The sequence below is a fragment of the Osmia bicornis genome, chromosome 14 (genome assembly GCF_907164935.1).
Source record: "Osmia bicornis bicornis chromosome 14, iOsmBic2.1, whole genome shotgun sequence".
Taxonomy (NCBI): domain Eukaryota; kingdom Metazoa; phylum Arthropoda; class Insecta; order Hymenoptera; family Megachilidae; genus Osmia; species Osmia bicornis.
This window is the reverse complement of record NC_060229.1, coordinates 4,323,015-4,337,473: the sequence shown is the minus strand read 5'-3', so window position 1 is coordinate 4,337,473 and position 14,459 is coordinate 4,323,015. Positions and strand designations below refer to the sequence as shown.

Here is a 14,459-nt window from a genome sequence, read left to right as displayed (position 1 = left end):
ATTACGGAGAAGCCTTAGATTGGTACGATCCTGAAAATCATATTATATATGTTTAAAAGGTCTAATGGGCAGGTAAATAATCAATGAAACTACTGGCAATAATTTTCTTTATTCAAATGAATGATCAATTAACAAGAAATATAGTCGAGTTAATATATAAATTGAATGCAGTAGTGCTTCTGGGTTCAACGATCTATCGTCACATAGTTAGGAAGCGCCATTTTCTTCTTATATTGGCGGTAGATTTGAAATCGTTTGTAATACATGTTTGAAAACTCATCATTAAGGTTCGATACATATAGAAAGTCGAACATTTCTCTGTTTATTATGTAAATCAATAAAGTTGAAGAAGATTTTTTCACTCGGTAAGAAATGTGTTGTATGGAATCTTGTATTCGTTGCATAATACATAACACTGCATAATGCAGTGTTCTAATGTTTCACTAACAATTTCATAAGGCAGTCGCGCAGAACGTAGAAGCATTAACGCCTACGTAATTTCATCCGCTACTTCTATGAAATTAAATTAAAAACGTTTTGTTTAAACTGGAAGTACAATATGGAGATGACACTTGTGCAACGCTGATGAATAAGCAGGTGAACAATGTTTTCAATAACAATGCAATTATTTTACGCTATATATTGAACCAAATTCCCACATATTTTTCCTTCCAGTGTGCATTCCGATTATTCACAGCATATAGAGGTCGCCTCTCTTATCTGATAAACTTGCGATAATACAAAAATATGGCAAGCAGGTGATCTTCAAAAACTTGTTTGGTTTATATTCTTAAATTGACTTACTTTCAGATTTCTCTCAAAATATTTTTTATCAATACAAAATTGAAGAAAAAGAGAAACACTTTTCCATTAAAAAGTGATTTTACCCAATGCTATACGCCACCGGTTCTCAGAATCTTCTATACAGAGAAGAAGTATATCCTTAGAAATTTTTTTTCCGTGCTTCCCGTTTACTCATTTCTCTCCCACATATGTTATTACAGATCACTAACTTCCCGGAACATTGTAAACCGTGTGAGTCGAGGAGGAATAGTAACAAAGGTTACCCGAACTAAGGTTATCAAGCGTGTAGAATTCGAGGGATCGTTTCATCTTTATTTCCTGTTCTTCTAACCACAGGATTTCCACGGGTAGCTAAAAATAAGATTATTTAACCAGCCTAGCCCGAAGCAGACTTTCTTACTTCAACTGACTCATCCGTCCAGCCGAATCAATTTCACCGCAAATTAACTGTAGCACAGTTAATGAAACAGTTTCCCTTTTTTCTCTTTCCATTGCTCGCGGCTACTTACGAGGGCTCGGACGAAATTTCAGTCAAGGGTCATTGGACCGAATCGCGTGTCATTTAACGAGACACTCGACTGATCGTTTTAAAACACACCTACGTTTCTTCTTTGCATCTTAATCCGATCGTTCTGGTCGAGCAAAAATCGAGCATAGCGAATGAGAGGTAATATGAAATTCACGAAGCGTAAAGGTAGTTTAATTCGCTTCTATTTCGACGGAAGTTCCTGCTTTACGAACGCGAGTCTATAGCGTGTCAGCATCGGCTGATTCTTACCAACCGGCATTTAGTACTGTTGATTATTACCCTTTAAATCAACTGTAACGTAGCAGATTTTCATTTTTTACACATTCTTGTTACACAACACGGTAACTGGGTACACTTTCGTTGTACACACCTCGGTCGAGTAAACACGTGTACTCAGCTGCTATTGTTCGTAAGAACTCCAGACTTTCATTATCGTCGAAAGAGCAATAATACCCAATGTAATTAGGCAATTGATTAAACATGATGCAACGGTACTCAACCGGAATCAGAATTCTACTACTCATGGTCTTATCTCGGATTAACCAAAGCAGACCGAAGTTTAAATTTGTCGCAATAAGCAATTTCTGCAGCCTGTTATTTTTCAAGGCACACGGTTTGTTTCTGTAGATGAGAATATTTTTAGAGGATCGTGGCTTCTATATTTAGACCACGTGTACCTTCGACCGTATGTACAGAACGTGTTCCCAAAATTTCGTTCAATCGGTCTCTATACATCGGCGATCCGTGTCCTATTAAAAATAGAATCATCTCAACTTTGTTTCGGTTCAAGGATAATCGAACTGCAATAGCCATGAATAATTTTACGCTTCGCTCGGTGTCATCCTCTTATCGTCGCAGAAAATAATATCCGTTCCCTCGATATTCCAGAGTCGTTCGAGGAATGTTACTCGGAGAACCCCAGGTGGCTTCTTACGTAATTTTTCATCACCCTTTGACGAGCGCACGTGCACCTGGAAATCTCGAAGAGACCACAGGACTACTAGGATGACCGGGCCGTAGAAAGGATCGAATCGAAGGTTGCCGAGGTCAGGAGCATATGGCGTTTAAGCCTGCGTATCAGCTCCGTTGCAATACGAAGGAAAAAGTTTCGTTGCATCCGTTGAAAAATCTTTTTAGTACACCCCGGCTAGCCGATCAGGCTGTTTGCCTGCTTATGTAGTTGGCCGACTGCTTGGTCGACTGCTAGCCGGCACGGCACGCTTCTCGTCTCGTTCAGTCGCCGCTCCGACATCCTGCTCGCAACACGTCTGCGGCCGGTCCCCGTTTTGACCCGAACCTGTCCACGTTTTACCCGGGGTCTCTTCATCGTTTACGGTTTCTGTCATGCCGTGGCAGATGCGACGGAGCCGGAGCACGGCTTTTTTCGGCGCCAGCTAGACCCACGTGTTCACCCTACACGATTCGGAGTAAGTGTCGAAGGGACAAGGTGCACTTCTCTTCTCAGTGATGAAAGTTTCTTCATCTTCTTTAACATAGAATTGTTGAATGATCGGTGAACTTGTTGATAAATAGTTTTTCGTGTAACAGTGAACGTGAGAAGATTTCACGGATGGACCGAAGGGGAATTCTAAAATAGGTAGCTCGTTACAAGTGTTTCGGTGCAAATGCAATGGGAAAATGATATTTGTTTGAAACGTGCTGTTCTACAGTAATGAAATTGTTCAACCGTGAACGGTAATCGTTCCATGACCCGTAAGCCTTTCATTATTACCACGGTGTAACTCGAAAAGTCGATGACTCTTCGAGACTTCTACCGGTTGATTGAACAAGCCGCTTGTCGTCGATTCTAGTCACGACTACGACAAATCTGCTCGCCTAACGTGTCTTTGATCCGATCATTCTGCTTCTAACAGCATCTACGATGGCTGTGGGAACAATTAGCGGATACCTCGTTGCTGTAACAAGTTTCTAATGGATAGGGTACGCGCTCATTCGAAAATACAATCGGAGGCTAATGCAAGCCGACAGTCACGAGAATCTAACCGCAAACACGCTTCTATCTAAGTCAGGCCACTTTGTTCTGAGTCACCTCGAAACACATGCATATCTGTCAGCGGTGTGAATGCGATTTCAATTTTAAGAAGGTCGCATTTGCAAATCGAAGGATAGACTTGTATAAAAATTCGAAATTCAAAGCGTCTTAACTTAGTTCTTAACTTAGAACTTGATTTTCCTTTTGCATTTGAGTTTTCGTTGAATTTCGTTTCTTGTTTGAAAGCAACCTCGTTCTCGTCGGTTCATCCTTATCTTCTTCACCATAATGAACTAGACATTCTCTACCATAGGAACTAGCGGAGATCTGGAGCTGACTTTCGGCTTAAACCGGTTCTCCCGCCATTTGTACCTTCTCATTTGTGCACGTCACTTCGAATCGTATCCTTTAACGGGACGATAAACCGGGATTTCGTGGTTTCAGTCGTGTAATCACGATTGTCAACGCCGACTGTCTCCATACTGGTATCGATTACTGAGAACGTCTAACGGTATCGAAGCGACGTTCGTTTTTAGATATAAACCTCTCATAACGTTTATGTTTTTATCATTGATCGCGATGAAGAAATCGTGGCGCGAAGTTTCTCGTACCTCTTTAAATTATCTTCGACACCAGGTACTTACGATTTACTGGGAATCTCTTTTTCTTCGAGGTGATAAGATTACACGCTCGAAGGAATATATTGAATTCACGTGTCACGTTTCAGCGAACACGCTCTTATTATAAAGTGAAACCAAGGGATATTAACGGCAGTCTGCTTCCCTTTTCCTCTCCTTCGGATAGCTAACAGGATTGTGAGAACGGAAGCGAGTGTGCGAATAAAGAGTGAAAACAATCGACAATGACCATCAACGACCTTATATTCAACGAACAAGTCATGACTTACTCCTTTCTCCTTAACCCTTTTATTTTCAACAAAAGCTTCAGATATTTCGAGTTGCAAAATTTTTGTCCAAACATAAAATTTTACTTCGTTATATAAATAAATATAGTTTAAGTAGAAAAAATGGCATGTCCAATACTTCCTTTCATATGGATATAAAATGGCCCTACCTTGGGCTGACCTTAAATCCTCAAACACCTTGGGATTCCTAGGGTTAATCCTGTTTCCTTTTTGTCGCTGTATAATTTCTCCATTTTCGAATTTTCACGCTTTTCGACCAGCGATATTTTTCCTTCTCTTCGGTTCTGAAGAAAGGAAGACGACAGGTCGAAATTCAATAACTACCCGCATTCGGACATGCATAATCAGAATGGCTGGAACCGGTTTCACCAGGAGACAATTCTTTGTCTACGTCGATTTAGGGAATAAATTTCGGCTAACCCTCCAAAAGCAAAGTTTCACGCGTTATCTCCGAACTATTAAAACTGCGATATATGTAGAATTTTCTATTGGTTTCTAAGAAACTTCCTCGTGCGAGGGAAAATTTCAGTGGAATTCCTCGAAGAACCAGAAATCCTGTTGGTTAAAAATTGAAATTACTTTCAGAGAGATAGGACAAGTATTTGCATAGAGGCACGTAGAATATGCATTCCATTATACGTCTATGAAAGTAACTGAACCAGGTTAATTCATCGCGAACGTCTGTTAACGGCGTCAGGTTCTCTTTTCGTAACACACTATATTTAGAGAGATTTTAATCTATGCAAAATTCCTAATTTATGATAATTCGTATGTAAAAAAGCGTTGGTCTCGAAGATTCGCACGTGGCTATGATTTAATGATTTCGATGGAAAGGCTGCGGTCAAATTGATTGAAATAAATTTCATTGATCGAAGGAGCGAGGTTTTTAATAGACCTACTGAGAATGATAATTGCCTGGACAGACTGTACACGCACGCCATTGAAATAATAAACGAACACGAATTAGTGGCTCAATTTATCCACATTACGATTGAACGATTACGAAATACCTAACGAATCAAACGGTAACTGTTAGGATTGATATTAAAATTCGAAGTACCATTAGAATTCGGAGTTGAGTTCTGAACGGTTGAAATAATTGTACTAAATATTTAGCTACATTTCGAGAGTATAATTTCAGAATGGCGGGCCATTATTAGTTATCAGCTACTGATTACGAGCAATATCTTTAACCCCTAGGATTAACTGTGATATAAACTGTGATTTAGATATCCTACTATTTGAAAACATTTTAAATATTTCAAATTGTCCGAATTATTCGAATAGTTCGACCATTCGAAATTTCCCAGTCCCAATTGCTATGATAAATGAAAAAATAAAAGAAAATTGTCGGCTCAGAGGTCTGACTGATTGCTTAACACGTGTGCGACCTCAATCGATTGTACATATTGATCGTATCGATTTTTATCCGTACAGCATCGAACAAATTCTTTATCAAACTGCGTTCCTGCTTTTCTTTCAGGCTGACATGTTCGCTCGACTTGCTCTCTGGTCGGAAGCTTCTGGACAGTCTTCACGGGATTCGAAAATATGCAGTCGTCGGAATTAATGAAAATAATCGACGTAAGTAACCGGCGTATCGTAATCGTAATAGGCCGATTGCGTCACATTTAAACATACACGCTATCACGGATACAGATAATCGCTTTCGTTCACTGTCGCCTTTATTAGTTTCCCTGAAAAGTCCGCGTAAAAATAGCCTAACTGTCTGGCTAAACAACGAACGCTTTTATAATCTTGCCGTGAGCGGTGGAAAACACACAGTCAAAGTTTGTTCTTTAAACGGCAAACACAGTACGCGAGCCAAGGTCCAGTGAATACGAAAAGAATGCCTTTGAAACGTTCGTAATACCGATTCCTCACAGAAAACGTGCCTTCAGCGATTCCTTTTCATCATCCGAGACAGTGAAAAATACGAACGAATCGCGTGTTTACTGGATTTCGAAGGAAATAATAATTTTGCACCAAGGGAATATTAAATTTTATTCAACAGGTCTGAGCAGAACTTATGCTCAGCGTCGAGGGAAGTAACAATGGGATCGTGCAAAGAGTACCCAACAATTACCCTAATCACTGCATTAAAATTATCAAAGAAGACGAGGAACGTTAGAAAGACGACGATGAACCCAAACGGAGGTCCAGGGGCCCCGGAAGAGTCTCAATGGAAGAGGTGACGTATCACCCAGTGATGCGTAAACGACGTGGACTGGCCAGCGCCATTTTGGGCCTGATAGTTGGCCTTCTCCTGGGTTTTCTCATCCAAAGTTACCGAATACTCTCGTCGAGTCATCATCAGAGGTTCAACATGTACGCAACCTCCATGCCTGGTCCACTGATCAAACCGTCTGCCCGAAATGTTCCAAAGTTAAACGACGACGAGCAGATAAACAGTTCCTCGAGTAGTCTGGTGTTCGTCGGCGTTATGACGGCTAGCAAGTACCTTGATACGCGAGCCAAAGCCGTCTACGAGACCTGGGGCAAGGAACTACCGGGTAAAATCGCTTTCTTCTCATCGGAAAGTTCCGTGGTACCGGAGAACTGTCCCGATCTGCCTTTGGTACCGTTGCCGCGAGTCGACGACACGTATCCGCCTCAGAAGAAATCGTTCATGATGCTGCAGTACATGTGGAACTATTATGGTGATCGTTTCGAGTGGTTCCTCAGGGCGGACGATGACGTTTACGTGAGGACGGATCGTTTGGAGAAATTGTTACGATCGGTGGATTCCAGGAGAGCCATGTACATCGGCCAAGCAGGCAGAGGGAACTCGGAAGAATTCGGTCTGCTGTCGTTGGAATACGACGAGAATTTTTGTATGGGCGGTCCTGGTGTTATTCTGTCCAGGGAAACGTTGAGAAGAATCGTGCCGCACATCAAGTACTGTTTAAGGCACTTGTACACCACTCACGAAGACGTCGAATTGGGAAGGTGCGTGCAGAAGTACGCTGGTATACCTTGTACCTGGAGCTACGAGGTAATCCTTTATTTATTTATTTGTCTCTTATTTTAGTAGGTGTCGGATAATCTATTTTCAAGTTTAGTTCCTTCTACGAACATGCCTGTACGCCGTTCAGTCGGGTCGCGCGTGTTGTCCACGTTCACATAGCATTAAATCTATTTTCGCTCGTCCTCCTTTCTTCTCTCTTCTGATGCACTGTCATAAGCGTGAACGTACGTGGCACGTGTAATTTGTCCATCGACCCAGGCTGATTAGAATTGTTCGACTGTCTCACAGAACGTAACACTTATACTTTGATGCCTTTCACGTATAGTCTGTCGAACGTGGCATTAACCCTGAAGTGGGCGAACGCATAATAAAATTTTTATTTTGAGAACGTACAGGTGTTTAAGAAATGGAGATTTGTATTTTTTTTTAAAAAGGAGGAATTCATTTTTCTTTTTCCTTCGGTGATATGTTTAACCCTTTAGAATTTAATTTATCAACGAGATAGAACAATTTACTTAACCGGTAGCTGGTAACGAAATATTCGCACGGTTCGGAGCCACACGATACGTATTATCAGTTTAAATACATAAGCTACGCATCTGCATCATATACAGGGTACGCTATCATTGGGTTAACTCGGAAGGTACAATGCACAGATGAGGATGTTAGTCGTTAAGTACAAGCGAATAGTACCCTGCTAACCCAGTGGCCAGATCGAGTCATTCTCCTCCATCTTGACACTCGGCATTAGGTTGAAACGCTTAAGTAACAATTTGCAGCACGAAGCTCTTCTACTTCCATTCGTTTCTTCTTGCCAATAATTTAATCGAACTGCACCAGTTGCATCCGAACGGTGCAGCGACGTTGCACGAATCGTCGTGCATCGCGCTCCATCCACCGAAACACGATCCAATAAAAACTTTTTATTCTGCTTGAAGGAAAAATTATTCCGGCTTGTTCTGGATTGAGGAAATCCTAATAAAAAGCGATGAAAAAGAGTAACGTCTATTTTTATCGTGCTGATCCAAAGTTTCGATGCGATATCGCGTGGATTTGAATGTAATAATTCGGTTCGAAGGTAAAATGCAATAGGAAGATGCTAGTCTTTAGATTCTTAGTCGCCTGCTAACCCACTGGCAGACCGTTTGATCTCGTCTTGACACTCGTCGTAAGGTCGAAACACTTAATATCTCTTCGTACCAGATGGAATAACTGTGAAGGTGTTTGTCGTGGACTTTCCGAACGATGGATTGACCGAGATATATCTGGCTTATGACAATTGTTTCAATAAATTTTCTTCGTTTCTTTAAAGTATTCGAAACCTTACGGTATTCTTCGATTAATTTTCAATCGACATACATACTTATTAATTACCAAAAGGAATATTGAGACAAACGGTGTTAGAATATGATCAACTAAGCCGTGAGATGTAACACTAGAATAATTCCTTGTAATAGGACACCACCACACCCAGTCTCGCAGCTTGATTAACACTCGTTCCTCGACACTAATGTAAGATGCAGTTTACGTTCCTCGTAATAATTATTATCGAACGACGAACTACCAGGAAGTTCGTACTTTAACTCCGCTGCTGTTTATTCTAATCGTCGTTTGCCGAAGCTCGTCGCAGAGACGAGGGAGGACTAATGCGATGATCAGATTTACTATTGCAAAAGTATCGTTCCCTAATTTCCTGATAATAATTTGACCACCTTATATATTAATTACTGCTGTCTTTCGCTGTTCCAGATGCAGTCGATTCTTTATCACAACAGCAGCGGGGCGCAAGCATTCACCGGAAACCTGAAGAAAAAAGAAGTCCATCGTGCTATTACGTTGCATCCTGTTAAAAGCCCGCCACACATGTACAGGCTGCACAATTACATGAGGGTTGGTATCGTCTCTCGTAACGCTACCTGCGCGTATCGTTTCATCGGCTCGTGTGCGAAGGATTCTGTTTCCGTTTTTTCCAGGCTCTCCAGATACAAGATCTGCAGCAGGAGAGATTGAACCTTCACAGGGACATCTACGCGATGGCCAAGCAATTGGAGATGAGCGTGGAAAATTTACGAAATTTCGAGATATCCAAGGGTGTTCCTCTGTTTCCGGTGAATCCTTACTCGAAAGAATATCCAGGCGACACGGAGATATTAGGTAAAGTGAATCGTAGTTGACAATGAAAGACGGGATCGTGCGGTATGCTCGGTACGAACGCATGTAGGTGTTTAAATGATTCAATGACGTTTGACAGACATTTCTTTCGCGTTATGTTAACTGCGATGGTTGCTCAACACATTAACTGCCAGCAAATGTCCACATCAATGATCGAGCATATTAAAGCGCTAAGTAGCGAGGATACCTTCGTTTTTCAAATTGGAACACTCGGTTTGCCCTCTATTTTCCGACAAAATTTAAGACATCGATCATGGTTGACCCGTGTGACAGTTATCGCGTTAATCTGACGACCTTGTCAGAAGATCTTGAACCACGCGCGATGCGAGCGACGAGCTGATTTCAAGAACAACCACCGTTTCCCTGGATGTGCGTTATTAATAGAACCATTTAGGCCGATTAGTTGGTGCGAATTGATCGCCATGGCGATGATGGAACGAGTCGCGACACGATTCGTTTGAGCCCATCAAACGGAACGATCAGGACTTCGATCATCGTTCCACTCATTTCCATTTTCTGCCCTGACATAGACATTTCGCGCCTACGTGCTCTGATTTTACATCCGCTGGCTAAAAGTGACGCGAATCACTGCTATTGTCGTTTACAGCTTCCTCTTTCTGTTTAGGTGTTCCGGCAGGGCTTCGTTCGTTCAAGCCAACGACCGCAGACGAGGTGATCCCTTGGGATTTTCTTTCGAGATCCGAGTACAGTTTAGCCGATTCAAATCCGAGGAGAAGAATTCACAGTGACATTAAAGAAGGCCTCGAGGACATCACCAGGGAAGTGATGGCTTCGATAAATGCTTGCTCACGACAACGCGGCAGAGTCGTCGAGGAAAGGTCAACCCTATACGGATACAGAAGAGTGGATTCTTATGGTGCCGACACGATACTGGATCTTTTGTTGGTCTACCGGAAGTACAGAGGTAGAAAGGTCACTTTACCCGTTAGAAGACACGTGTATCTTCATCAACATTTCACAGGTACCTTCCATCTGCAAAGGCTCTCCCTTTTTCTTCTTTCATGTATAATAAAAATTATGACGTCTATTTTTCACACAGGACTGGAAATACGAGAAACGGTGAACGGGGAGGAAGTTGACGAGTCAGGAAAAAAGCAACGAAAGGACAAATCCTTGCAAAGTATATTCAGTGGTGGCTTCTTGAACCTGAATTTCAACTTCGAAGAAGAAGATCCCGTAAACGGCAAGGTTATCCATTTTATTCTACCTCTGTCAGGGAGATACGAGGTGTTCCAAAGGTTCCTACAAAACTACGAAGAGATCTGCTTGACGAGTGGTCAGAAGACCTCTCTGTTGGTGGTTCTTTATCAACACAAGACCGAGAACTCGTTTAATCGAACGATAGATCTGATCGAACAAGTGAGATACAAGTATCGCAATGCCAGGATTGATGTTATACCCATCTCTGGCACGTTCTCCAGAGCGAAGGCTCTGAATTTCGGTGTCTCGAGATTGAAGAACGACGATTTGATGCTCTTCATCGACGTTGATATCGTGTTCAACGAAGCAGCGCTTTATAGAATACGGGCGAACACTATTTTCGGTAAGCAAGTGTATTTCCCGGTTGTGTTCAGTCAGTACGATCCAAAGATCGTCTACAGACAAGAGAAAACACGACAGGATACGTTCTCGGTGAACGAAGTGACCGGTTACTGGAGACAATTCGGATTTGGTATCGTTTCCTTGTACAAACAGGAGTATAAAACCGTGGGTGGTTTCGATCTGTCCATTCAAGGATGGGGTAAAGAGGATGTGGATTTCTTCGAGAAATTGATCAGATCTAATATCAAAATTTTTAGAGCAGCAGATAAGGATCTGATCCATGTTTATCATGATATAGAGTGCAGCAAAGATCTCTCCGGAACGCAGTTCTCCATGTGTATGGGGACCAAAGCTGACACTTATGGGGGTGTAGAGACTCTGGCTGAAATTATTTACCAAAATCCAGATATATTGCAATTTGCCAAAGCTAGAAGAGCGAACCTGACGAACGCAGCCGGTTGAATGGTAATACGAGGCTGGTAACGATTATCTCTTGGTTGTTATACCCGTAAATAATGAAAATAAGGTAATTCTGAATTGAAAACTCAGAGGAGGTTCAAAATTGAAGTATAATTAAGCAGAAATAGGCAATTGGTATTTGTAGTAAAGATAGGCAATATGCACTTTGCCGGTCAACGTGTGCACAATTCGCTTCCATTGTATACATGAATGAATTCAATATTTACGACCTGGTGTTCATAAGTGTGGACAATTTGTCGGTTTATGGGTGAAGGTGGGAAAAAGTGGCATTTAGTGTAATGTTGCATATGTAGAATTTGTAATGAGATACATAATAAGAAAGAAAAGCAGATATACAGGGTCATAACTCCGTTATTAGTGCATTGACGGAAAAATGGTAAAGGAGGAAGATAAATGGTTCAAAGAGCACTAAATCTGCAGGCCCTTCGATTATTTTAATGTTAACAGTGCACGTGTAATTAACAATTTCATCATTTCTTTAAATGGAAATGCATATTTTTGTTTACACAGATCGATTCCCCTGTTAATTCTTGCGTAAAAAAGTATTATATACTATGGTACAAAAATGAGTACTTTTTGAGATATTGACGAAAAACGATTTTATTTTTAAAACTTTAAATAGCTCTCTTTCCTCTATTTTGTGTCTCCCAACTCTCTCTCCGGGATCTCCTTGCTTCTCTCTTTTCACCCTTCATTTCTACTTTTTTTTTTTTTTTAGTCAGCGGGTGGTGGGCGCAGCTGGTTTCGCGGGTAGCCCGGTTGGGGTGGTGCCGCCTGGGGTGGTGGTCCTACGTTTCACACATGTTGGCATGTTAATATTTTAAAAATCTGAGGGCCTACATATTTGGTGCTCTTAGAACTATCTATCTTGCTCGTTTACCATTTTTGGGTCAATGCACTAATAACGGAGTTTCGACCCTCTATATCTTCTTTTCTGTCTTATTAGAAATTCTGTACTTCATTACATTGAACAGCGTCCGGTTCCCCTCTAGTATTACCTTATCACTAAAAGGGTTAAACAAGGTAGTCATAGCGATTGGTGAACCAATCATGGTGCGCATTTTGCGCTCGGGTTTACTAGTAATTTGTAAATAGTCAGTGTAATTATGGTTTCTTCGATACAGAAATCTGTGCTGGAATGGTATTTAAAATCGAACTCACCAAAGTCTTTGCCGATCTAAGAATTAATTAAACGTGATCATCAATTACCATCGAGTGCAAGCCCGAGATTTAATTGAAACCATGTTCGATGAAACGAACATTCAATTTCTAGATTCGTCCGTGTTAGAGATTATTTTATCTTCGTATGAATATATTACGTTCAAAATAGCGGGGAAATGTTTGTATATTTTCGATTGATACGCGGAGTATTAATTACGTGGGTGTGTCTCTTTGTCCCTTTATTTGCTTTTTAGTAGAAAAGAAAAATCACTAAGCCATTTTAGACAATTGTATAATACTCTGTTTATTGATTCAGAAATTTTGGCATTATTTACCTTGTGAATGTGATGTAATGCTTTTGATCGTTCTTACTTTATAATAACGTGTCAGAGATAGATTTTATTTTTGCCAGAAGAACATAGTGGCATTTCTTTTTTATATAAATTTGTATTATATCTTATGGTCAAGAAGTTGTTCCTTTCGTCACTTGAAAAATGAATATGCGAATGTAGAATAATAGTCTGAGAAAGAAGATGGTGAATGAATAACTTAAGACATCAATACTCCTCGAAAAACTTAGTGTTATATTATACAAGGTATTCCATATTAATGTATCGTCCTTTTTTTACGTAAATATATTCTTTGGAATATTCTGCAAAGATTTCGATACCTTTGCCCCAGAATATTTAAAAGAACTGGTCTGTATGTAAGAAAGAAAATGCAATTTTTTATTTGTAAGTGAAATTTTTGAAAATAAGATTAAAATGGAGTACCTTGTATACGAATGATTTCTGTAAGTACATGTGATATTATCGTGCCTTGTATAGACTTTTAATTGTGAATTTTACGTACTGCCTACTTTATCGCATTTGTACCTATACGCGGATCAATTGTAAGAAAAATCTATCGATGCAAGTCGTACAACTTGCATAATCATTTATGCAATTCGTTTGCCAAGATGCTTCGACATTTTCATCGGATTCCGAATAAAATTTCTCTATTAAATAATCACGTTGCATCAATGGTTGTTCCTCGATGAAAATTCCATCCCTTCGGCCATCTTCTTGAAACATTAGACTTTTCGTTTTTCCCTGGGTTCATCAATATATTCAACATCGTTTCCTCGTTCAGGAAAATCATTTAAGATATAGCCGACATTTTTTGTCGTTAGAAAGTGTCTTCAACTTATAAGGTTCCCCTCAAGGTCTGTTTAAGGATCGAACATGTCGAAACTCTCCAATTAGTTGTAGATTGCAATTAACCGATATCCTTCTGTGAATCTTTCCTTAAATTATTCATTTTTCCCTATCTTTATCGTAAAGTTATTTAAAAATGTGTGAACACGGTTTACACACATCATTTTAAGAAGGAAATTGTGAATTCCTGATTCATTGTTTACACTGAAGAAGAGCAATTATAAATTCTCCAACGTCGCGTTACCACGTTATTATCAATCGAATCAAAATTAAAACACGCGTATCTAAGTGAAGATATCAGTGACGTTAATTGAATTCAATTTAATTGTACACTCGGTAGATAAAGATTACTTAAGCAGCAGCAAAAAAAAGGATAAGCTCAATAACACGTTAACCTTTAGCAGGCGACGTAGAAATCACGATGCATTAATTTTGTATACAAATTTTCGCGGGACATTTTGCATTTTATGTGAAAAGGATGTGAATATGAAGGAAGTATTTCGTCGTCGAATTAAATTTTTACGTTAAAATTGGTCGAGAAATTTATACAATACCCATTTCCATTAAAATTAGTCAATAATTTGATATGCCAGAAAAAAAAGTCTACATTTAAAATGTTAAAATGTTTCCTCCTGGAAACGATTTAATTCCAAGGCAACTTCGGCGCC

General features: G+C 40.2%; 1 protein-coding gene across 3 annotated transcripts; it reads left to right on the top strand.

The window, feature by feature from the left end:
- The first annotated feature begins 135 nt into the window (after nucleotides 1–135).
- On the top strand, nucleotides 136–13,603 carry LOC114872731 (chondroitin sulfate synthase 1). 3 transcript variants are annotated; one of them, XM_029180285.2, is made up of 8 exons: nucleotides 136–2,760; nucleotides 2,882–2,930; nucleotides 5,735–5,835; nucleotides 6,266–7,246; nucleotides 8,969–9,109; nucleotides 9,193–9,373; nucleotides 10,017–10,373; nucleotides 10,452–13,603. In XM_029180285.2, exons 4-8 carry the CDS (start codon nucleotides 6,434–6,436, stop codon nucleotides 11,414–11,416), a joined length of 2,457 nt encoding a protein of 818 aa, XP_029036118.2. In that variant the 5' UTR covers nucleotides 136–2,760; nucleotides 2,882–2,930; nucleotides 5,735–5,835; nucleotides 6,266–6,433; the 3' UTR covers nucleotides 11,417–13,603. The 3 variants fall into 3 exon arrangements, with proteins under 3 accessions (XP_029036118.2, XP_029036116.2, XP_029036117.2); XM_029180283.2 differs by lacking the exon at nucleotides 2,882–2,930; XM_029180284.2 differs by having other exon boundaries at nucleotides 136–2,930.
- Nucleotides 13,604–14,459: the final 856 nt, after the last annotated feature.

Coding starts and splice junctions, on each gene's coding strand:
- LOC114872731 (XM_029180283.2), top strand. CDS start 6,434: ATGGAAGAGGTGACGTATCACCCAGTGATGCGTAAACGACGTGGACTG. Junction 9,374..10,016: donor AGGCGACACGGAGATATTAG/GTAAAGTGAATC, acceptor CTTTCTGTTTAG/GTGTTCCGGCAGGGCTTCGT. Junction 10,374..10,451: donor TCTTCATCAACATTTCACAG/GTACCTTCCATC, acceptor TTTTTCACACAG/GACTGGAAATACGAGAAACG.